Source organism: Acanthochromis polyacanthus, chromosome 18, assembly GCF_021347895.1.
Source record: "Acanthochromis polyacanthus isolate Apoly-LR-REF ecotype Palm Island chromosome 18, KAUST_Apoly_ChrSc, whole genome shotgun sequence".
Taxonomy (NCBI): Eukaryota; Metazoa; Chordata; class Actinopteri; family Pomacentridae; genus Acanthochromis; species Acanthochromis polyacanthus.
The window spans coordinates 4991169-5015613 of record NC_067130.1 but is presented as its reverse complement, the minus strand read 5'-3'; the positions used below and the strand labels follow the sequence as shown (position 1 = coordinate 5015613).

The 24445-nt window shown below is 40.3% G+C and overlaps 1 protein-coding gene across 2 annotated transcripts in view; it reads left to right on the top strand.

The window, feature by feature from the left end:
* npdc1a (neural proliferation, differentiation and control, 1a) overlaps positions 1-21445 on the top strand; it is a 34020-nt gene extending 12575 nt beyond the window's left edge. Inside the window, exons 2-9 of one of the 2 annotated variants that reach the window (XM_051938681.1) lie at positions 1261-1482; positions 11842-11955; positions 12189-12422; positions 13477-13543; positions 16976-17066; positions 17230-17309; positions 17424-17523; positions 18777-21445. In XM_051938681.1, coding sequence (XP_051794641.1) covers positions 1261-1482; positions 11842-11955; positions 12189-12422; positions 13477-13543; positions 16976-17066; positions 17230-17309; positions 17424-17523; positions 18777-18848 — 980 coding nt within the window. In that variant the 3' untranslated portion in view covers positions 18849-21445. The remainder of the gene's footprint in view (positions 1-1260; positions 1483-11841; positions 11956-12188; positions 12423-13476; positions 13544-16975; positions 17067-17229; positions 17310-17423; positions 17524-18776) is intronic. The other variant, XM_022215708.2, reaches the window with a different exon arrangement.
* Positions 21446-24445: the final 3000 nt, after the last annotated feature.

The following is a 24445-nucleotide window of genomic DNA, read 5'->3' as shown; positions in this document are numbered from 1 at the left end:
TGTGATGATTCAGAAAGGGCGGATGCCATTCGAAATGCAGTGGCAGAATTTTCACCCGGGTAAACACCCTAAGCATACATATGTGTGTGGACACAGGCACAAAAACATCAGTCCTCTGCTCCTCTTCTGTCTGCACATCACCTCTGCGACACTCTTTCTGTCTCTGTGCTCCTTCGATAACTTGCAGCTTTCCTGATATTGCAGGCCTTGTTGCCATAGAGGTAATTGAGGTTTCTCCTCCAGTGACCTCCTCTCGTGTTTTTTTTTTCCCCCCTCCTCTGCAGAAGTTGAGAATGAAATCATTTCCTGGAAGCATTACAAATGGCTGCAATTTCAAAAGGCTATTTTAACTTTTTCTTGTTCTTGTATTTTATTGCTTCTGGGTATTGCTTGGTGCAGCAGGTCGCTTTTTCAACAGGATATCTGTAATTAAGTTCCATAAAAATCATCTATTTGACCTCTCATGCCCACTTTTCATGCAGTGCAACGATGTCTCACTACAGACTGGACCAGCCCTGACATTTTATCCTTCAAAAAAACAACCTCCGGATTCATCCTCTCCCCTCCCAGCTGATATCACCTGGTGTCTGTTATGCCGGCAGTAACACCCACTGCGCTGTTCACCTTTTAGCCCGCCCTCGGTGCGGCACTGCTGGCCTCGTTATCTGCTCTGATAGCCTCCCAGTGCTCCACCTGCCCTCTGCTACCAAACACACCTGCTGCGGTTCTGTGACCCACTGCCTCCTTTGTGTCTTGAAAGCCATGTGTGTGTTTCTGTGTATTTGTCTAAATTCAGCTCTCACAGAGTAGAAGTATTGAGGTCAAGTGGTTATCTAATCTGATTGGGAAAGAACAGCTGTACATCACGCTTTACTTTGGTGTAACCTGATTTAGGCCAACGAACAGGTGGGGCTCAGCACTCTGCAAAATGTGGAAAATTATTGAAAATGCTTCCCACTGACAGTATTCAAAGCTCTCATCATCTTTTGGTGCAATTACAAGAAGTATTCTCAAAACCTCAATGAAACCCTGATGTAACTCTGACGTCAGCAGACTCCATGTTCTAGGTCAGGTGCGTTATTTCTAAAAAGAGGCACGTCCGCTAGAAAGACGAGTACCGGTTCAAGAGGTGAAGCGTATTGTATTCTGAGCATTGAAGAAAATGACGGTCCTTCCAGCGCCTCATTAAAAGCATCATTACTGCATCACCATGCGGATGATTAAACTGCTCCTTTCTCTCTTCCTGTGTCTGTGTTTCAGCTCACAGCAGGTGCCCCGGCCCTATAGAATGTGCGAAACAAAGACGCCACTTCTGCCAGCATGGCTCTTCCCACTGTGGACGCTGCATCTCCCCACTGAGGGAGAACGAGGAAGGACACTGCGTGCTGATGAGGCACCGTCAGCACGGTATGAAGGAGAAGACGCACACAAGCACACTCTCACGTGACCCGCACTCACGACACTCACAAACTGTGCTTTCAGGTGAGCACATCACGGCTAAAACTTAATACACACGTTTTCCTAGATGTAACTAAGACAGAAGGGAAATCAGAAATGATATTCTGAGCCACTCGCTCATAATTCATGAGATCAATGTTGTCTGGTTTGCTCCATGCGACGCGATGTGGTTCTCCAATTGATTTCTTGAAAATATGCCAAATGAAAAATTATTTTGAAGCCTTAATTGTCAATCATTTTACAATTATTTCACAAATGAATGAATGTTGTTTGTTTTTAATTTTCAGTTCTGTGCTTTGCGTTTGAGGCTGGACAGTCATAACCACATTATCTAAGTTTATATGTTACTCCAGATGTCAGCACAGCGTCGCTTCCCGCTAAACCTCAAATCTTAAAAAAAACTAACAGGTGCACAGTTGTGGCGAGAATCAAAACCAGAACCTAGAATATGCTGATGACAGTTTAGCACTGAAGCACCTATGTTTTTGCCCCACATTAAACAAGATGGCTGTTTTTTTTTTTCACTACTTGTCAGGCATTAATAAGTTATGTGACGATTGGCGTACATTTGTCTGCTTTGGATTTAGAAGAAATTTTCGGGGAGGGTTAAAAATGACACAAAGACTACCGGGTTAGATTTTGGCAGTAATAATAATAATAACTTTATTTATAAAGCGCTTTCCGTCAAAGTGCTGTACACAGAAATAAAAACAGATAAGAATAAAAACAGAACAATAAAAAAAGACATCAGTACAACAAACAATTTAGGATTCACATGTAAGAGAAAACAAGTGGGTCTTCAGCTTAGTTTTAAATACATTAATGGACGATGCCTGCCTGATTTCAGCAGGCAGACTGTTCCACAATGTAGGTGCCGGAAAGAAAAAGCCCGTTCGCCCACCGTCTTTTTACAGACCTTCGGGATATTCAGAAGTCCAGTCCCCTGAGAACGGAGAGCCCGAGCGGGGACATACAGATTCAGCAGGCTGGATAAATAAGACGGGGCAATTCCATTAACTATTTTATAGGTTAGTAGCAGCACCTTAAAGTCTGCTCTAACATGAACTGGTAGCCAATGCAGAGAGACCAGCACTGGAGTGATATGCTCGCATTGTGGCTTATAATCTGGATCCAAGGATTTGTTAAAGATTTCTCTGAGAGTGCTTTTCTTGTCTTGCCATGTATTCATTCATTCATATATTTTTCTAAGGTGTATACACTTGAGGGTGTGTGCATGCAGGCAAAAGGTTAGATTCAGATTAAACAGCTCTGCGTTTAATGTGAACATTGATGCACAACTCAGATGTGATGTTTATGTACAGTATGTCTCCAAACCCTCACAGGATAGTGCAGTTGCTAAATTGTTGCGTGATCAGATGTGTTACATACATAATGCAACTGCGTCCATTATCCAGCCGCTACTGGCTGTAAACTCCCCCAGGCACTAATGGTACAGTCCAACCACAAGAGCAAAACACAGAACCGGAAGATTGGAACAAGGAGTATTCTGAAGCAATAACCCAAACGTGAAAATTTAAATATGAAATTGAGAAACAATCACCTATTTGTGAAAGAACAGAAAAATATGTGTAGTGAAGTTTTAAATCCACTTTACATTTGATGCATTATGATGGTGCAAATTGAACAAAGTGCAGTAACGCCACAAATGAAAGGAGAATGGGAGTGGACTGATTTGTTTTCTTCTATTTCTTTTGCCTTTTTTTTTAAAATCTGTGAACTTAAAAAGCAGCTCTGGTTTGATTTCAGTTCTGGACGACATTCTCACGTACAATCTCTGGTGTTTTCTGGTGTGCTAGAGTTAGAGCTGAAACAATTAGCTGATTATTTATATGACTTATTTTCCATCCAAAGAAATGTACAGCTAACCCTTCTTTGTCATACATGCTACTAACACACAGCGTACACTTCATGACCCCGTGTGTTTGCCGAGTTAAACCACAGAAATGATTAAACTTGACAAGAGTAAATTGAAGTTTGACCGGTAACCAAGTTGTGCTTACTGTAATCACACCCTCAGTTCCAGTCAAGGTCCACGACAGTCGCTTCTCACTGGATATAAACAAATTATTCAGGTGCATGCAAATGTTCTGACTCACTCATCGTCTGTCCTTCATATCTTCACTCCACATTCATTCTTTGTGACTGTGTCTATTCTCTCCAGTTGTTTTTTCCTCTCTGTACACCCTTCATGGTCCTTGCTCTCCCTCCTTCTCTCCCACCCATGTATCTGACAACTATGGTGCAGTCTGAGCCTCTGTCTTTCTTTTTTTTGCTTTTTTAATCCGCCCCTGCCCCTGCTGTGTCTGCAGCACACACATGCATCGCCCCCGCACTGGCGGCCTTAATCACTGAGATGACATGCATCTCCCTCTCTCTCCGTTGCCCTTCATCTCCATCACTGAATCCAATATCACTCAATGAAAGAGCCAAGCTGCGAAAATAAATCTTATTTTTCCGATTTCCGAGGCATGTCATTGCACTGCTGGCACGCACACCACGTTTCAAGAAGGCGATACAGAAATTAGCGAAAGAAAAGGAAACATCTTGCGCGTATTTTAGCGCGCTGGCTCGCCTCCGTGTGCAATGTACACGTTTGAGTGTTTTCATTTCTGTCGGTGGGCACATGTGGGTTCTCTGCAGGATTAATAATTTAAATGGGCTCACGTCAGAAGAGGATCCAGTTCAAACTTGGCTCAAATTATTGGCGGCAGCATCTGAGAGAGAGGCAAACATGAGGAGGAGAGGAGTGTCAGGATGTATTGGAGAGAAAGGTCACATCATGCAGAAGGAGAAAGAGGATTTTTTTTTTTTTTTTTTGCAGTGCGCTCACATGATAACATGATGTGGTCAGCTTTTAGTATTTCAGTGCTGGCTAGGATTCTTAGTTCTGCATTTCTGTCATGTTGTTATGCGTGCACGTGTACATGGTGTTATAAATCGAGTGCATCATCGGCCTTTAAGCCCTCTCAAGTGGTTACATAAACCCCTGAGAGACCACAGAACATTCACATGGGAGGCTGACTGTCTCGTTTTCGCTCTGAACACGCGTGCATACACGCACAAACACTCGCAAAATGTTGAGTTGTTTGGTTTATTTGGGATGTCAGGGCCAGTGCAATTCTCTTAATGCATCAAAACACTAAAAAAGCTTCAGTCCAGCTGCTGCTTTGGTTGTTTGGCAGCGCTACTAGCTGCAAATTATACCTCTGAAGACGCACTGTTGTCAATTCGGAGCATGTATGACGGCTGTGTTTTCAGGACTAAATGACAGATTACAAAAGCATGACATTTTCAAAACTATTTCTAAATTCCTACTGCTCTTTAGAATAATCACAGTGATGTGATAAAGCACTTTTTCAAGGTTACATTTATTGGAACAAATAGAGGCTTCAGGAGTTGAGATATTATGAATATTTGTTGGGAAAAAAATGCAGAATTTAGCTGAACAGCCTGCATGTCTCCAAGGATGAACGCATGAAAGCAGCAGTATGCATCAATGTCTAAACCATTAATTTTACCAAAGAGCCGTATAGCTGATCAAAGATGCTGCTGTAATCCTCGTCTTACACCTCCCAGGATTCTAGCTTTCCTCCTACTTTGCCTTCAGCAAGTTGCATCTGATTCAAAAGCGTGAATCTGTTGTGTGAGGCTGCTTTAGTGCTTTAAAGACTCTACTGCTGTCTGATTAATGAAGCTGTCAATTAATCAGATATTAAGGTGCCGATCCATCCCAATTTGTGCCAACTAATGTTTTTTATTTTGTATTCTAGTTGTCATACATTACACACTTACAGATTCACGATAAGAAGTGCACAAAAGTACTGGGTTTTAAAATAGTTTTTCCATTAGATCAGCCACTCAGTTTTTAGAATAGTTTTACTCTACAAAAAATAATTATGGATGGCAGGATGGTGTTCAGTTTTTACTTCAGTGAAATTTCATTGTCCTTATTCCCATTGTTGCTATTATTATCTTCCCATTTCGCTGCAGTCGCACCACATCTGTGAGTGTGAGATAAAACGATGCTCCTATTCCACTGAATCACACAGTTCTTTGACCTTGAGCATGTTGATCTGTTCTCGTAGTTTGGATTAAATGTCTGACATTCGGCACATTCAGCCCAGACTGGATAAGCAGCAGTCAGTCGGGGAACGAGCGAGGCAGGCGGCACTTTTATTACATGAGCGACCTGCCTGTATTTGACATGGAGGTGTGCACTGCCATTGGTAAACAGACTGTATACCTCAAAGCCGTGTCCTTTAATCAGGAGAAGCACAAACGGACACGGTATGGTTTCTTTGAATGCACTCAAAATGTGCATGTGCAAAAGGCTGGGCAGTTTCTATGTGACAGGGGTGGGTTGGGGTGTTTTTATTCATGTCTGAATGAGGTCACTTTCTGCAAAAGTTGCAACGATATTCTTACTAAGTCAGACCTACACATCCCTGTCAATATGACATAAGTCAACTGATTGGCCTGTAGAACATTATGATGTATTGACTCTCTAATTTTGCATGTATGGACTGCTTGACACGTACCACAGCTCACTGCATCACTGCTATGGGATTGTTTCAATGAAGCAATGAGGACAAGAAGAAGACACACCGACAGCTGTTAGTGACGCACAACATTAGCAAATATCCTGCAGCTGTTTGCTTTGTTACCATGAAGTTAGAAGACTAAACTAATAGAAAGAGATCCCACAATTACATGAAACAAAAAACCTTCCACATGCTTTAAATAAAGGAATGAAATTGCTAATTAGATACAATGCATTTCACTGCTGAAATAAATTAAAGGTTCTTTCTTTGTGGTTGCAGATGACAATCCCAACGTTTATAGAAATTCCACCATTCCACTTCATGAAACTAATCAGTCAAATAGTTCCAATCTGGCATTTATTGTAGACTGTTTTTGACTTAGTAGAGCTGCCAGCAGTGTGTATATCGTTCAGCAGGTCTACCAGGTAAAGTAAAGCGATCACTCAATAAATACTGTACTTACTTTTTTTAATATGAAGTGAATAACTAAATGAAAATGAATGAGACTTACACTGACAGAAAAACAAAGACGGCTATAAGAAAACAGAATTTTTATCTAATTTTCCAGAGCCAAGGTACACTTATTTTATCTCTATATTCTGCTTTTTCGATTATTTTGTTTGTAATATTACTACTATGGTAGATTTTAATCATTTGGTCACTGTGCTAATGATGAAGAGGCTGAGATAAGTTTAGAAGTAGACGCTACAACAGACCTGACTGCTAAGAGGAAAAATAAAGTAAAAAACTCCAGCTTTCTGTTTCCAATTGTAGGTGTATTTGTGTTTTTAGGTGGGACTATTTATTGGGTTGGAATCTTGCTGGTCTGTTTTCGTGTACCGACTCAAAGCTGTGCACTCAGCTGTGACTAACTTTTTATAGCGGGTGGAAAGGTGACTCACTGTCACAGTTTTATGTACACAATCTAACCAGCTGGGGAATTTCACTGGCAGAGTGGCATCTTTACTGTGTACCACTCCCTCAGTCTGAAACAGACTGAGTAAATAGAAGTTTCTGATAAACTGTGACCTTTTAGTTCCGTCTCGTTTAACCATCTTGTTTTCATCCAAACCCTCTAGAAAGGGCGGGAAAATACAAAAAGAGCCGACACTGGCATTTTGCCAGCTGTCAAAGCAGCTAAAAATTGTGGTTTTAGAGAATCTAAAGACAGACCTGTCCTCTCTGTCCGTGTTTGTCTGTCTCCATATGTGGAATTAACCACTAGATGGCAGCAGGACACACTGAGTATCCATCAGTAATGTGGGCTAACTGTGAGAGGGGCCACTGTGCTCATTTGTCCTTCTACCTCAAAGCATGATTTTATATTGAGACAATATTCTGTTGTAGGGCTGCACAGTGCTGTTGTGGTTAGCACTTTCGCCTTGCGGCAAGAAGATCGCCGGTTCGAGTCCCGGCCTGGGCCTGGGATCTTTCTGCATGGAGTTTGCATGTTCTCCCTGTGCATGCGTGGGTTTTCTCCGGGTACTCCGGCTTCCTCCCACAGTCCAAAAATATGCTGAGGTTAATTGGTTATTCTAAATTGCCCGTAGGTGTGAATGTGAGAGTGATTGTGTGTCTGTATATGTAGCTCTGTGACAGACTGGTGACCTGTCCAGGGTGTCCCCTGCCTTCGCCCGAGTCAGCTGGGATAGACTCCAGCACCCCCCGCGACCCTAATGAGGATAAAGCGGTGTATAGAGGATGGATGGATGGATGGATTCTGTTGTAACACTAACATAATTAGTTAATTGTCACAACATGACAGATGATTTCAGACTTATGACGTTTAGTTGTTGTTGTTTTTTGCTCCACATTTGCACAATTTCATCATCATTTTGGACTCCAATAACTTACGGTGGATATTTCACTTTTTAAATATTCACCTAAATTAATTTATCATCATAATAATCATTATTATGGATTACACAAGAATTTAAAATGTATATCTAATGTTTTTATCAGCTGATTTGGGATTTCTTTCAAGTTTTGTTTCAAAATATTTCAAGAACCCCACTGTTTAATTTACACAAATGCACGAATCTTATTTGAAAGTATTTAGGTTCTTCACAGATTATTTCTTCTTATTGTTGTTTCAGCATTGGGATGTGTTGTATTATCACATCACAGGAAATTTTCCAAGCAGGTAGCAAATACAGTGACTAATCTGATAAGTCAGTTTGAATTGGATGTTTATCAGGTAGAAGGAGGTGGGAGGAAGTGTGTGTGTGTGTGTGTGTGTGTGTGTGTGTGTGTGTGTGTGTGTGTGTGTGGGGGGGGGGGGGTTTGGGGGAGGAAGAAATGTGAAAGGTTTTTAAGTGGGAAAAGAAAACAGCGCATGTGTGTGTGACCCACAATCCCTGTTGAGATGTTTAGTGTTTGTTTGTTGTACCCAACCGCCCCCCTGAGGGCTCTCAACAGGTTATGGGTCATTATCAAGCCGGTGACAGAACTGTCTTACACTAGGAGAGGTGTGCATGCTTAGTGAATGCGTGACGATCCACGCACATGCACACAGTCACCACTTTTTTATGGGAATTATCAGCTTTGGCCTGTGTGGAAGAGATCCTGAGGATTTCTTCTTAAATAAATAGTATTCACCTCTTTCTTTTTACCATTTTGCTGCAGATTTTTAGTTTAAACTTTACCAACAAAGTCCTTTATACATATATACACTGACAGTCATTAAAAACTTTGAGACCATATTTTTATTTTTCAACATAATTTTTATTTTGAAGCCCCAAACTGGATTTTCTTCATATGAATCATTTGTTTAGCATATTGGCATACAGAAAACAAAAATCTAAAGTTTCAAGAATGATTTCAAAATAAAGAATTTCACAAAAGAAAACGGCACCTGCCAAACACAAAGTCACAACAGTCAATACCGAGTACGGCCTCCATTTGCTTGGATGCAGGCAACAATCCATCGGCGCATGCTTTGGACCAGGCTTCTGATTGTGGGTTGGGAACAGCCCATACGCCTGGATACATCACTGTAGCTCAAACCGGCCTCCACCATACCCAGTGCCCGGAGACGTTGTTCATGTGATAGACGCGGCATGATGCTGTTCACTGGACTAACGATGGTGGCCTTTTTTGGGCCTTTATATAGGCCTTCAAACCCCATTCTCAAATTGTGCAGATACTCACTGAGTATTGCTTGGTGTGTATTTGGTTCACTTTTGCAAAGTGACCAACCCATGTGCAATGAATCATGTAAATCATCAGTAAATCCACAATGAATAATTACAACCTCCCTACAAGTAGAATTCTGCCTACATTTCTACCTCAAAGTTTCTATTGACTGTCAGTATATTTGTATATCCCCTCTAAAATGTAGACCTGTATTACCACACACTCCTGGCGAGCACACAGGCACAGTTGGCGCTCTCAACCACCTGCAAAGTACAGATGGTGCTTCCCGCCTCCGCAGACACCTGCTATGGAGTGCACTAAATGGCCATTAGTGGAAGGGGGTAAGAAAATAACAAAGCAGTCAGTGAAAGTGCTGGCATGTCGTATCATACACATTAGCTCAGCCAGATGGCCTGCCTTCTGGAGTGACAGCGCCACTGTAATCATTAATGCATTGTAGGTGTAATAACACATTTGTTTAGCTCGGCGTACTGGCGATGGTCATTTATTTTATCAAGCTGGTTATAACACGAATGTCACACAAAACAACTGTTCATGTATTGGAGATGATATCATCTGGAGGCACCGTCTTACAAAGTCTTTGCACTTTTTGCAGTTCCAAGCGCTTTCCTCACTCCAGACTTGCTGTGTCAGTAGCTTTGTGTGTGCAAATACCTATAATTTGATATTGTCAAGTGTCTTTAACTGTCACAGTTTTTCCACTGTGAAGTGTCTTTAACGCATGGCTTCCCACACTTGAAGAGGAAGGACTGGTCTTTGCAACAGGATTCCACTCTTTTCACTTTTATTTAATTCCCTAAAATGAAGCAGTAGCAGTAGTTATTGCAGAAGTGATACAGCAGTGATGTAGCGATGTAGGTGAAAAACCTTAAACACAAAATGAGCAAATAAACACCTAAATACATCAGGTTTTCAGTAAACAAATTGATTTCTACATTTTAGGTCATTTAAATCAACCAATTTCACCAGAATTAATTTTTACATGCACTTGTCATAATTTACACAGGCATTTAGCACTTCACCAGCATTTACAAAAGGCATTCAAAACAACCCTCCTGAATGAAACTTCCATGGGAGACACACACGCTTACCGGTGGCCTCTTTTGGTCTCAGTCCTTTTCCCATGCCTTTAGTTAATGCTTTCTTTGCCGCCGTGCTGTCGCTGTTGCTCCGTCTGCAAGCCAGAACGACTGCTCTGGCGTTTCTATTTCTTGTCTTCGGCGTGTGCAGCTGATTTCCTCAAATTGATTTCACCTGTTGAGGCGCGACACAGAGTGATGCGCAGCGGTGCAGCGGCATGCACGGCTTTCCAGCCGACACGTCTGCTCCGCAGTCTGCTGCAGCGCGCGCACAAACACTTCAAGGCAGATCGCCGCAACAGATATACAGCTGGCCAACTTTACAGAGGGAAATAACACTTTGATTACCTCTATTAGCAGTGAGCTATGGGGTCTATTGTGAAAGCAGCAACTGCAGCCCAGTGAAGCCCAGGTTTGGCTGATTGGCTGTTGCCCCCTGCAGAGCTTTTCCCCTCAGGCCACACACACACCGTCAGTCGCCACGGAGCCCTCAGCAGTCTTTCAGAAATGTGGCCCATTGTCTGGCCTAAAAGGCTCTCAACAACAGTTTCAGTATTGTCTCCTTTTGTTTTACCAGTTCCTCCAAACAAACAACGCATGCTCAAACCATATGCATGAACTCTCTCCGTTTCCCTCCTAAGAACACAACAACAGACGTAAAAAAAAAAAAAAGATGCTCCAAAATTATGTTTTCCAGATCTAGAAAAACCCAACTTCAAGCTTTTTGGGATGAAAAATAAGAAATAAAACCAGATCGGTCAGTTGGTGGAGTGTTGAACTCCTTTAATAATTGCTGAATATTTCAAGTCAAATATTGCTTAGTCCATTTTATTAGTAGCTAGGATTTGCTGCTGTTGTTGGCTACAGATTGTGCCTAACTCATTGACATTATATCGTCATTTAACGGTGTTTGATTTGTCTGTTGTATGCCATGTTCTAAGAACTATTCAGATCCTTCACTAGAGTAAAGTACCAGTACAGAAATGTAAAAACACTCCTGTACAAATACAAGAACTGCATGAAAAGTCCTTCCTAAATAAATGCACGTAAGTATTTCTAGCAAAATGTAGTTCAAGTATGAATGAATGTTGAGATTTTTCTCAACTCTGGACACGAAGAAAACCTTCTTTACTTGAACACTACATATAAAGTCGACGTAAAGCTCTATTTTTGTACCATTTTGTTAAGAAATGGCACAAGAAGCACCAGCCAAAATGGCGTCCAAAGTGCATCAGAACTGTGAGGATGGTCAACGTGGAGATGTTTGCTTCTTCACTGAGGGCTCACTGGATCATTCAAGGGAGAGAAAACAAGAAAACACAAAATTCAGATGCACAAATCTGTTTTTAGGGTTCTGCTTTTCCTCTAGTCTTTGATTTTTTTTTTTATTGACATATTGGTTTGTTTGATTTGGATCATTTGACAATTTTAGTTTAGATGTGGAAAAGTTAATGTACTTTAGATGAAAGAGCTAAGGTGCTTTATTTACTATCAAAAAGGTCCTAAATCCAAATGTGATGTTAGAAATTTGGCTTTTTTTTCCATAGTGTAATTTCATGACACTTTTCATTTCATCTGTTTTTCAGGCAAAATGACATCCTACGCTGACTTGGATGAAGAAATCGATTTCCTTGACTCTGTCATTGAAAAACAGGAAGTGTCAGAGGTGAAAACACCAGAAAAGCAATCCAAACATCCTGGTAAGAAACCTGCAATAGAAGCACCTGAATAACATATAAGCAGCAAACATGTTATTTCCTGTTTGTTCGAGGAGAGGCTTCAAGTCACAAGCATTTGTTCTAGCATAGAAAGTGTTTATTTTTTTAAAATTTCTTTCAGTATTTTCTAATTATCTAATCCCTTATTGGATATAGGTATTTTCTTCGTCTTAACCTTTGATTTTGTTGCTCTTTTTGTGCTCCTAACTCTCCAGCTGACATCACCCCTCAGACAGATGTTAAGAATAGCAAGACAGTTGCCTCCAAACACCAACAGCAGAACCAGTTGAGGCTCTCAGCTGAAACCCAGCAGACCACCACTGCAGCCCCACGCCCTGTAGTTACTGCCCTCCCCAGCACCCCGACCCCCCAGCCCAGAGTTACAGGAACCGGGGGCCGAGGTGGGCCAGTAGCCGTGCCAACACCCAAGAACGACAGCATCATCGTCGGTGAGTACGAGTTCTTGTTCTCATCACGCGCCGCTGTTAGGAGACCTAACGGCTGTTTGTATCTCCCACAAAGTGAAGACCGCGTTTCATCCGAGCGTGGGAAATTGAGGTTTCTGGTACAGGATAAGGGTGTAACCAGACACAGTTCACATTCGGGTTTATTGTGAGTGTCATTTCTCACTAAAGAGTTTGTTATCTAGTGGGTGGGAAGCTGGAAGTTCATCAGCAAGATTTTATCATTTTTGAGAACTTCTGTTTCTGTTTATTCCAGTTTGTCTCTCCCTTCGTGTTTCGTATCTTTTTACAGTTTTTCTCGATTGATAAGACACTAAATTCCATTCAGTGCACACAGCCACCATCTGAATGCACACATTTCTCAAAAACAGGACTCCGCTGTCAAAACCTTGAACGCTATTCATGGTTTGCATACAGTTTCCAAAACTCTCGCACTCTTTTTGCAAAAGACTGAACACGTTTTTTGCTCATTTGAACACACTTTTCCCTCATAGCACACCTTTTTCTAAAAAGTGAACACTAGGAAGCAGAACTGGGACACTATTCCAACACTGCTGTCACAATTAAGACACAAACGGGTCAAAGCTGAAAACACTTTTGCCAATGAAATGCACGCTATAAAACCTGCTGGAAAACGATATTAGCTGTTCAGAATGGATGTCAGAGGAGCAAGAGGTCATGTTAGAAGATGTGGACGACCCAGACCACGGCCAGAACCAGAACCTGGACCTGCCAATGCACCTGGTCCTGGACCGCGACCCAGACAAAGACCAAGAATTAGAGGGAGACAAAGACGCACGCAAAGAAATCCAATTCCAGATGAAATTTGTGCCACGGACATTTTGGGAAATGTGTGCTGTTTTTCAGGAACAGGGTCTTATCAATACAGAAAAACTATAAAACTCTGACATGTTCTATTTAGCAAATGAGCTACAGTGTAAGTTAATTTTGCACCATATTACGTGTCTAGCAGGGTGGCCATCAGACTCATCTTTTACCCCTTAACAATCCTTTTTTACCTGTTTATGTCATTCTGCAGTTATTATCTCGCTGTGTGTGGTGGTGGGCACCGTGGCAGTGAGCGTGGCTACCGTCTGTTTCATCAAGTGAGTATGAACACGGCAAATCATAAATAATGCCGGAGAAAGACAATAAGATTTAGTGTTTGTGGTGTTGCGTAAAGTGCAGTATGTTGTAGAACTTCAACACGTACAAGTAAATACAAGTCAAATCATTGTGTTTTTGAGTCATTGTGTAATACACCAGGTATTTATTTTTGCTAAAATATAAATTTAAAATGCCATCATGTTTGCAATGTAATATTTTTTTTGATATTTTCGGTTTTGCTGTCAGACAGTTGGAGCTAAAGAGGCAACTAGTCAAACAGTATCATGGGGTCCATTCCTGTGGTGTGACCTAAGTCAATTTTCGCCGCGAGTTGGAACTCCGGTGAAAAAAATATAAACAAAGCCATTAGGTGCATCACGACATCGATCAGCTTACACATTTGTACAACTACTGTAACGACAAACAGTCTTTATGTCACACTGAAACACAACTCAGTAGGAAAATACCACCGAAAAAGTAAACTGTAAGCCTGACTTAAAGGGGAACTTTGGTTTTTTTCAACCTGGGGTCTGTTTTCATGTTATTTCATACATGAGTGATGGAGAAATGAATTTTTGACATAGCTCCAGTATTTAGCCAGGCAGGCAGCTTAGCAGCTCGGCTAGCGAAAAATATGGGGCAACTTGCCCCCCCCCCACATGCTTTTTTTCCCCCACACTGACCGGCTCGGATAGTCTCAATGAGTGTCCCACAACATACTAGAGATGAGAAGTGAACGAAAACCTCCTCATTACCTGGCGATCACTCTTTGTTGTGGTCTGTATCCAAATCTCAGGATGCTAGAACGCAAATCTCGTTCCGAAATCGCGCGATAGGGGGAGTGGGGGCTGCTGTGTTCAGAGGTGTGGATGGGTTGGGCTGGTCAAACCTGTTGAAGAAGTGGTTAAACTGGTTTGCCCTTCCCACACTCCCCTCAGTGGGGGCACTTCTCTTGGATCTGCAGCCAGTGATGGTCTTCATCCCCTCCCACACCTCCCTCATGTTGTTGGTCTGCATCCTTTCTTCTGTTTTCCTTCTGTACTGCTCCTTTGCCTCCCTGAGCTGGACTCTAAGTTACCTCTGTATCTGCTTGAGCTCTATCGTGTTGCCATCTTTAAAGGCCTTCTTCTTCTGGTTCAGCAGGCCCTTTATGTCACTCGTTATCCAGAGCTTCTTGTTGGCAAAGCAGACCTGATCAAAATCGTAAGACCAGTTGAAAAATTGCTAGAATTTACCTTTTGCACGTTTGGATCTTGATGATGTTTTAAGTAGAGCTACCATATGCAAAAGCAAGACGGGAGGATGTGACAAAAAGCACTTTGAAAAAGTAATTTATTAAAAACAACAAGTAAACTGAAATACGTAGGCTGTTTATCAGCTGATCAAAAGTGTTAAAAACAGACTTTTGCTCTAATATTTATGACAGCTAGAACCATGTCATAGCTAAAATACATATATTTAAAGTTAAATACACAAACTGTTGAGCTGATGATGGAAAAATGCTGTAAAATTGATAATAAATCATACAAACTTTATATGGTATTTTTATGTAAATTTGCAAGTTTTAAAGGTTAAAACTTTTTTACACTAAAATATGGAATGAAGCACATTTTTTAAAATGTAAAATCAACAATATCAATACATTTCTTTATCATAAACGAAGAAAAATGTTTTACTGTAGCCCTCTGGCAACCACAGCAGCCAGAATTTTACTATATTTAATTACCATTTTTAATTTACAGTGCAGTATACAGACCTGAGCAAAATCTTAAGACCGATTGAAAAATTGCTAGAATTTACCTTTTGCACAGTTGGATCTTGATGTTCTAAGCAGAGCTACAATTTGCATAAGAAAGAAGGGGGAGTGCTTTTTGTCACACTCCCCCTTCTTTCTTTTGCATATTGTAGCTCTGCTTAAGGCATCATCATGATGATCATCAAGGTGACTGCTGAGGATTAAAGTGACAAGACAACTAAAGAATCTCGTACATCACTTAAACTCATTTTAATAAAGACACATGATGTGCATTGACAGATTGACAAAGTAAAGGCATGAAGACAGTTAAACAGTGTGCTAATGAGTATATATTCTGATATTACAATATTGGTCTGACAATAAGAAACAAAATCATAACAGAAGATAAGGCTCCACAAAAATCTAACGCATCTGATTCTTTTCAACACTCAAATATCCAGCAGTGTGCATATTTTCATAAACAACCTTAATTTCAATAGATAATCTTGTTTATAAATGCACCTGGTGGGGGAAAAATAACATTTAAATCCTTTTTCATCCAACGCTGTCCATGTTCAAGATCTACTGTAAATGCAAATCTTGTTTCTAATGACTCTGGTTCATAACTGTACATAGTTCACTCCCTTTCTGAACAGTAATTATGCATCAGATCAAAATTACAGGCTGTGTCCGAAATCGCATACTAACGTACTATTCATACTAAGTGTGACGTCAAAATAAGTATGTAGTGCGTTCACATTAGATGGTATGAAAAGACTGAGTACGCGACAAATACCCGGATGTATACTATATCTGGAAAATTTTTAAGTATGCGCGGTGACCACACTAGTCATACTCAACCGCCCCATAATGCTTTGCGAGCTACCCACCAAAATGGAAGCCTCCGCGGGATCTGTGGCCGGACCGGGGCGATTTTTATTTTATTTTATGCGGTTAAGTAGTCATCCTAATCACCCCACAGATTTGAGAAATAGGCGTTTTCTGACCAACGTTTTACATTTGTCAGACGCCTCACAGCGTGCTACTGAATGCTAGCAGCTAGTTGCAGCAGCTCGTTTTGCATACAGAACAAGTAGCAGCTACCTCCAGTAGCCTGCAGCTACAACTGAAACGATTCGCATAATCTGGCTAATAACTGCATGAGGAGTGCCGGCTTGAAATTGCCACATTAATTATGCGACTGTTTGTTAGCGTAAAATCGACCTGAAGCCGGCATTCAGCCGAGATATTTGATAGCCGTACTTTCGGTTTTTGTCGTCGGAGGTTTGAAGTGCATTATGGGAAATGTAGTAGTATACTACAGTGTGAACGGTCGGCATTCTAATCATACTTATAGTACATAGTATACAGTATATACTCATTGAGAATGTAGTATGTAGTACGTTAGTATGCGATTTCGGACACAGCCACAGTGAATTAAATCTAGAAGACACATGTGAGGACCACATCTGTCTTGTTAGCTCAGGGATGGTCATTCCTCCATTTTAAAGGGACTCCAGCTGAGCTTCATCACTGGCTCTGCATTTGTCCTTTTTACTGACTGGCCTTAAACTCACATGATACTTCTGTTTGCTGTCATGAACCCTGAGCTTGTGTTAAAAGACGTGTGTATGCCAGAAGCAGGAAGCTGCCCTCAGTATTTCAGGAAGCTCATGAATCATGATTGCCCCCACAGGTTGCAGAAGGAATCACGTCTTGCAGAGAAGGTGGATTACCCTGCCTTCGGAGGGGTAGGCGTGCCTCCTCCCCCAGCCAGCGGTACTGTGGTGAGCACACATCTCTTCTTTTGCCCAACTGCTATTGTTAGAGCCTGTTTTGTTTCTCACTTCTTGTTCTGTGGTAACCACAAGATGTGCGAGTTGTGCCCCGTGCAACGAGGCTTCTGTTTTCAAATGTGTCGCCCACACTTCCTTCTTCCGTTTCATTCAGATGGGAGATAAAACTCTGGCCCAAAATGCTCAAATGTATCACTATCAGCATCAAAAGCAGCAGATGCTATCAATGGGAAAGTAAGTTTTTCTGTTTTCCCTGCTACTCTGTCCCTTTGCTCTTCTCTTTCTGCACACTTAACATCAACCACATCCTCTGACCTCGCTCAACCCAACTCTCTCTTTTTGCCTCAGCCACAAACCTGAACAGAAAGCCAACGACAACGAGGTCACATCAGATGAAGAAGAAGTGGGAGGAGACTTCACAGTTTATGAGTGCCCCGGACTTGCACCAGTGAGTAAACACACAAACACACAAACACACACAGGTCAATATATGATTGTGGAACTTTTCATATCATAGTTGACATTTTTACTGTTTTCAGGCCTAAAACCAACATGGCTGCCTATAACCAAACACCACATGGCATTTTTACACAAAGATTCCTCTAAATATTATATATACGACAGAGTAAAGTTGAAAATTATTTACAAAGATATTGTAGTAAACCTGCTGACATGCCATAAAGCCACACTTGACTCACACACTACTTTATATTAAATAACTCAGAAAGCCTTGGAGTCTTTCAGTCTTTTCTTCAGGAGGAAATGACATCATGTGGAGCAGGTCATGTGATCTGAAATTAACACACTTCCTTAAGAGGTGTTTTTGTAATGGGAACTTAGCTGAAAGTGATTTCTCGAACACAGATACAATTTATTTTGTGGTGTAAAATAACACAAATGACCACAGAGACACACAAAATGACCACAAAACACCTGAAATTACCTCAAACAGACTGAAAACGGCCGTAAAGTGGCATGAAATGACCACAAGAAGTCCTAAAAAACCCACAAAACAGACTGAAATGATCAAAAAGAAACTGAATGAGAACAAAAACACACAAAAGGACACAAAATGACCACAGACTCAGTGAGACAGATAATTATCATATAAAGACAGAAAATGATGAAAGACACTCAAAATAACTACAAATTTAGGCCTAAAATCCTCAAGAAACAGAGTGAAAATGACCAAAAATGAAACAAAATGAGCAGGTCATGTGATCTGGAATTAACACACTTCCTTGAGAGGTGTTTTAGTAACGGCGAACTTAGTTGAAAGTGATTTTTCAGACACAGATATAATTTGTCATTTTCCATCTAAAATTTGATATATTGTAAAAAAGAAAACTATTCTACAAAATCAAAACTATTTGTGAATCAGCTCATTTTATTATTGTTTAGCTAATTAGAAGGTGGCTGTTATTAAATTGGGACGGTTACTTAGTTGACATTTTAATGATATTCAGTCATTTTTGTTGTTGTTAAGTGGTTGCTTCCATAATAAATAATTATGAAATTTGTAAAAGACATGATCATAATGAACATAAAAACATTATTTTTTTCACTTTTAATAAAAAATGTATGCAAGATATATCCCATGGACTTCAAAAGCTCCTCAGTTATGTATTGACCCACACACTCTTATCATCTCTTATGCAGCTTCAGTGACTGATGATGAATTTTCTCCTCTCCTTTTTACAGACTGGTGAGATGGAAGTGAAGAACCCTCTGTTTGATGACTCCACTATACATTATCAGGGGAATCACAAGTGAATGCTGAACACTTTACATACGCACACACACACACACACAGGCACACAAGCCATTTCTCCTGTAAGAAACCTCTTGATCTCACACTGCATGCATGGAAATGAAGGATTCTGACAGAGGATGAGGCGATCAAATGATTGTTTTCTCGTCCGTCCCTTTACTGTATCGGCTTTTATCAAACGTATGTTGGATTCCTCGTTAATTTATTTCCCTCACTGTTTTGAACCAACCCTGTCTTCTGTTTTTTTAATGTAAGATTCTGAGTCCTCCCGGAAACGCACCGATAGGTGTTTGTCCTGTTTAAATGTCAAACGCTAAATTAAGATTGCCTCTTCCGCCTTTGTTTCCGTCCTACATTTCTGCAGCTGTTTCCAAAGAATGTGTTACAATAGCAGAAACATGTACCACACAGACAAATATACAGTCACCTCCAAAAGTATTGGAACAGCAAGTTCAATTCCTTTGTTTTTGTTGTGTACTGAAGACATTTGGGTTTCAGATAAAAAGATGAATATGACACAAAAGTTCAGAATTCCAGCTTTTATTTTGTAGAGTTTACATCAAGATGTGTTAAACAACCCAGGAAAGATGACCTTTTCTTTGAGCCCACCCACTTTTCAAGTGAGCAAAAGTATTGGAACAGACATTATTAAATTAACTTAAAGTGAATAACATTTAATATTTGGTCACATAACCTTTACTTGCAATAACTGCATCGAGCCTGCGACCCATTGGCTTCACCAGGCTGTCATTAGAAATGCTGTTCCAGGCCTTTACTGCAGCCTCTTTCAGTTCTTGTTTGTTTCTGGCGGTTTCTCCCTTCAGTCTCCTCTTCAGGAGGTAAAATGCATGTTCTATTGGATTATGGTCCAGTGATTGACTTGGCCAGTCCAAGACCTTCCACTTTTTCCCCCTGATGAAGTCCTTTGTTGTGTTGGCAGTGTGCTTTGGGTCGTTGTCTTGTTGCATGATGAAGCTTCTCCCGATTAGTTTGGATGCATTTTTCTGTCTACCATCATGAGTTACATCATCAATAAAGACTAGTGAGCCCGTTCCAGAAGCAGCCATGCAAGCCCAAGCCATGACACTACCTCCACCATGTTTCACACATGAGCTTGTATGTTTTGGATCATAAGCAGATCCTTTCTTTCTCCATACTTTGGCCTTTCCATCACTTTGGTAGAGGTTAATCTTGGTCTCATCAGTCTTAAAACTTTGTTCCAAAACCTTTGTGGCTGATCTCTGTACTTCTTTGCAAAATCCAATCTGGCCTTCCGATTCTTTTTGCTGATGAGTGGTTTGCATCTTGTGGTATGGCCTCCTTCTCTCCAAGTCTTCTAACAGTGGATTGTGACACTTTCACCCCTGCCCTGTGGAGGTTGGCAGTGATGTCAGTGACTGTTGTTTTTGGGTTTTTCTTCACAGCTCTCACAATGTTTCTGCCATCAACTGCTGTTGTTACCCTGGGGTGATCTGTTCGATGTTTGTTGCTCAGTACACCAGTAGTTTCTTTCTTTTTCAGAACATTCCAAACTGTTCTAGTGGCTGTGCCCAATCTTTGTGCAGTAGCTCTGATCGATTTTCCCTCTTCTCTCAGCTTCAAAATGGTTTGCTTTTCTCCCATAGACAGCTCTCTCTGTTTGGTTAACAGAAAATGCAGTTTTCACAGGTGAAATCCAAAGCCAAAAACGAGAACTGTTTAATGTCTCTGCAATCGATTTAAAAGGCAACACCTGGGCAACTAGAAACACCCATCAGTCACATGTTCCAATACTTTCGCTCACTTGAAAAGTGGGTGGGCTCAAAGAAAAGGTAATCTTTCCTGGGTTGTTTAACACATCTTGATGTAAAAACCCCGAAATAAAAGCTGGAATTCTGAACTTTTGTGTCATATTCATCTTTTTATCTGAAACCAAAATGTCTTCAGTATGCAACAAAAACAAAGGAATTGAATTTGCTGTTCCAATACTTTTGGGGGTGACTGTATGCGAGTTAAGCAAAAGTAGGTGCACTCCCTTGTTTTGTCATGCAAAACTAGTGGCAAAACCACATTCCTAACACATGCCCACGGTCAGGATCAGAATCATATCCCTGTGATACCTCTGTAAAAAAAACATCCCCTAGACAAGGTTTAGCATTAGAAGTTTTACCGCTGGTGTTGCTGATTTTCTTTCTTGTCACATAAGCTGCACTTAAAGATTTTCAGATTATAGAATATACAGTAGATATATTAAACATAGATGAAAATGAAGTACTCGATGATGTCTGTTGCATGGTTTGATTGTACTGTGTTTGAATCATGGCGATGCTTTGATGAATTATCCCGCCTCCTGTATATATGCATCCTGTTGCTGCAGGAGGAATGTCCAAGTGGCTTCTGAGCACTTGAAATTTTGGATTCGGGCTCTACAGACGGACACGTAGTTGGTAAATGTCACTATCTTGTATCGTCCCTCTCTCCCATCTGTCCTCTTACCGGCCCCAAGTTAACATTGTGCTGAACAATGTACATACAAAGAGTGATGGTGTTCACTTTTTATAGATATTTGTACATGCAAACTAAAGATTGGAATTAAAACTTTTTACTACATGTGGAAAAATCTTCATCAGCCTTTTATTTTGTGCATTCATTAATATGATTTTTCTCTATTTTATTTTATTGCGGAGAAGTGAGAGGAAATGAAGAAAAAAGAAGCAACAATGAAACTTGATTAGATTCAAATTTGCAACGTTTCGGTTCTTCATTGGGGTTTTTAACCACTTAAAAAGCTGTTTTGTCCTCCATGATTAGCAATAATTAGGATAAATATGAAGTTAAATTGATGCAAATCGTAAAAGCGTGGGAAGGAATAGTAACGGTGCCGAACAAAGACTCGGTAGAAGCTCATTTTTTGCAGCCAAAGCCACAAAACTTCACTTCACTTTATGGAAATTGGGGCTAAAGTTTCAAAGATGCCAAAATATTCATAGAAAATGATGCAAAAGACACGTAAAAAAAAAAAGTTGAGTAATTGAAATGGAATCCATAAAACTCATACGTTTTCTACTTGATGCTTGACAATCACAAAAGTTCAGTAAGATCTGGGATCCATTTTTTTTGTCCTGATTAACAGCACACAATTCACATTTATACCAGATTGAGCTGTTGATTGGAGTGATTTATATTACTTGATTTACTAAGGTCACACCACAGAATATGCTAAAAAGAATCTTATTTTGTGTACTCAGGATTATGAGTTATTTTGTTTAACTCTTTATGTACACTGATGTATGCCTGGCTTGTCCCACGTCCTTTTTGTTGTTTATTTGTTTTGTGTAGGGGAAAGGTACCAAAGGGAAGGTGGAATGGGGTTATTTTTGATTTATTTCATCAGAATTTATTTAATTGTTCTTATTGCACAATGATGTTGTATTTCATTTGTTAAAACAATAAAAAGAAGTTTAAAAAAATATGTATATACTGCACTGTAAATTTAAAAAAATATATTTTTATGGTAAAATTCTGACTGCTGTGGTTGTCAGACGGCTACAGTTTGATTTATTATCAATTTTACAGCATTTTTCCATCATCGGCTCAACAATTTGTGTATTTAATATTAAATATATGTATTTTTAGCTATGACATGGTTCTAGCTGTCATGAATATTGGAGCATAAGTCCGTTTTTAACACAAAAGTGCATCAATTTGACCGGAACAAACTGTACTTTTCACAGGAAATAAATCGGCACAACAATATGTACACACGTGGACAAAATTGTTGGTACCCCTCAGTTAAAGAAGGAAAACCCACAATTCTCACTGAAATCACTTGAAACTCACAAAGTAACAATAAATAAAAATTTATTGAAAATTAAATAATCAAAAACAGCCATCACTTTTGAATTGTTGATTAACAATTATTTAAAAAAACAAACTAATGAAACAGGCCTGGGCAAAAATGATGGTACCTCTATAAAAGATTGAAAACTATTTGACCAGAGTGACATGATTAACTCAGGTGTGTCATTTAATTGACATCACAGGTGTTTCCAAACTCATAATCAGTCAGTCTGCCTATTTAAAGGGAGGCAAGTAGTCACCCTGCTGTTTGGTGAAAAGGTGTGTACCACACTGAACATGGACAACAGAAAGCGAAGGAGAGAATTGTCCCAGGACATCCGAAAAAAAATGATAGACAAACATCTTAAAGGTAAAGGCTATAAGACCATCTCTAAACAGCTTGAAGTTCCTGTGACAACAGTGGCTCATATTATTCAGAAGTTCAAGACCCACGGGACAGTAGCCAACCTCCCTGGACGTGGCCGCAAGAGGAAAATTGATGACAAATTGAAGAGACGGATCGTTGGAATTGTATCCAAAGAGCCCAGAGCAACCTCCAAAGAAATTAAAGGTGAACTCCAAGGCCAAGGTACATCAGTGTCAGATCGCACCATTCGTCGTTGTTTGAGCCAAAGTGGACTTCATGGGAGGCGACCAAGGAGGACACCACTGCTGAAAAAACTCATAAAAAGCCAGACTGGAATTTGCAAAAATGCATGTTGACAAGCCACAAAGCTTCTGGGAGAATGTCCTTTGGGCAGATGAGACCAAACTGGAGCTTTTTGGTAAGGCACATCAACTCTATGTTCATAGACTCAAAACCAAGCATACGAAGAAAAGAACACTGTCCCTACGGTGAAACATGGAGGAGGCTCAGTAATGTTTTGGGGCTGCTTTGCTGCATCTGGCACAGGGTGTCTTGAAAGTGTGCAAGGTACGATGAAATCTGAAGACTATCAAGGCATTCTGGAGAGAAATGTGCTGCCTAGTGTCAGAAAGCTTGGTCTCAGTCGCAGGTCATGGGTCTTCCAACAGGACAACGATCCAAAACACACAGCCAAAAACACCCAAGAATGGCTGAGAGAAAAGCGTAGGACTATTCTAAAGTGGCCTTCTATGAGCCCAGATCTGAATCCCATTGAACATATGTGGAAGGAGCTGAAACATGCCATTTGGAGAAGACACCCATCAAACCTGAGACAACTGGAGCTGTTTGCTCATGAGGAGTGGGCCAAAATACCTGTTGACAGCTGCAGAACGCTCATTGACAAATACAGAAATCGTTTAATTGCAGTGATTGCCTCAAAAGGTTGTGCAACAAAATATTAAGTTATGGGTACCATCATTTTTGTCCAGCCCTATTTCATTAGTTTGTTTTTTAAATAATTATGTTAATCAATAATTCAAAAGTGATGGCTGATTTTGATTATTTAATTTTCAATAAATTTTTATTTATTGTTACTTTTGTGAGTTTCAAGTGATTTCAGTGAGAATTGTGGGTTTTTCCTTCTTTAACTGAGGGGTACCAACAATTTTGTCCACGTGTGTACATATAACTGTGGAATAAATGCACAAACAGTATTGATTTGCATTTTTCCATTAAATAACTGTGCAAGAGTAGAGAAATGTATTTTTTTAAGAAACAAAAAGAACAACAGTTTTCTCCTGATTACCTTATTTACGCTGATTCGGTGTCACATAAACTGCATCAAACTGTTTTAGTTTACAGATTTCTACTGTCATAGTTTGACAGTTTTTCACCGTAAAATTTACTTTTTTT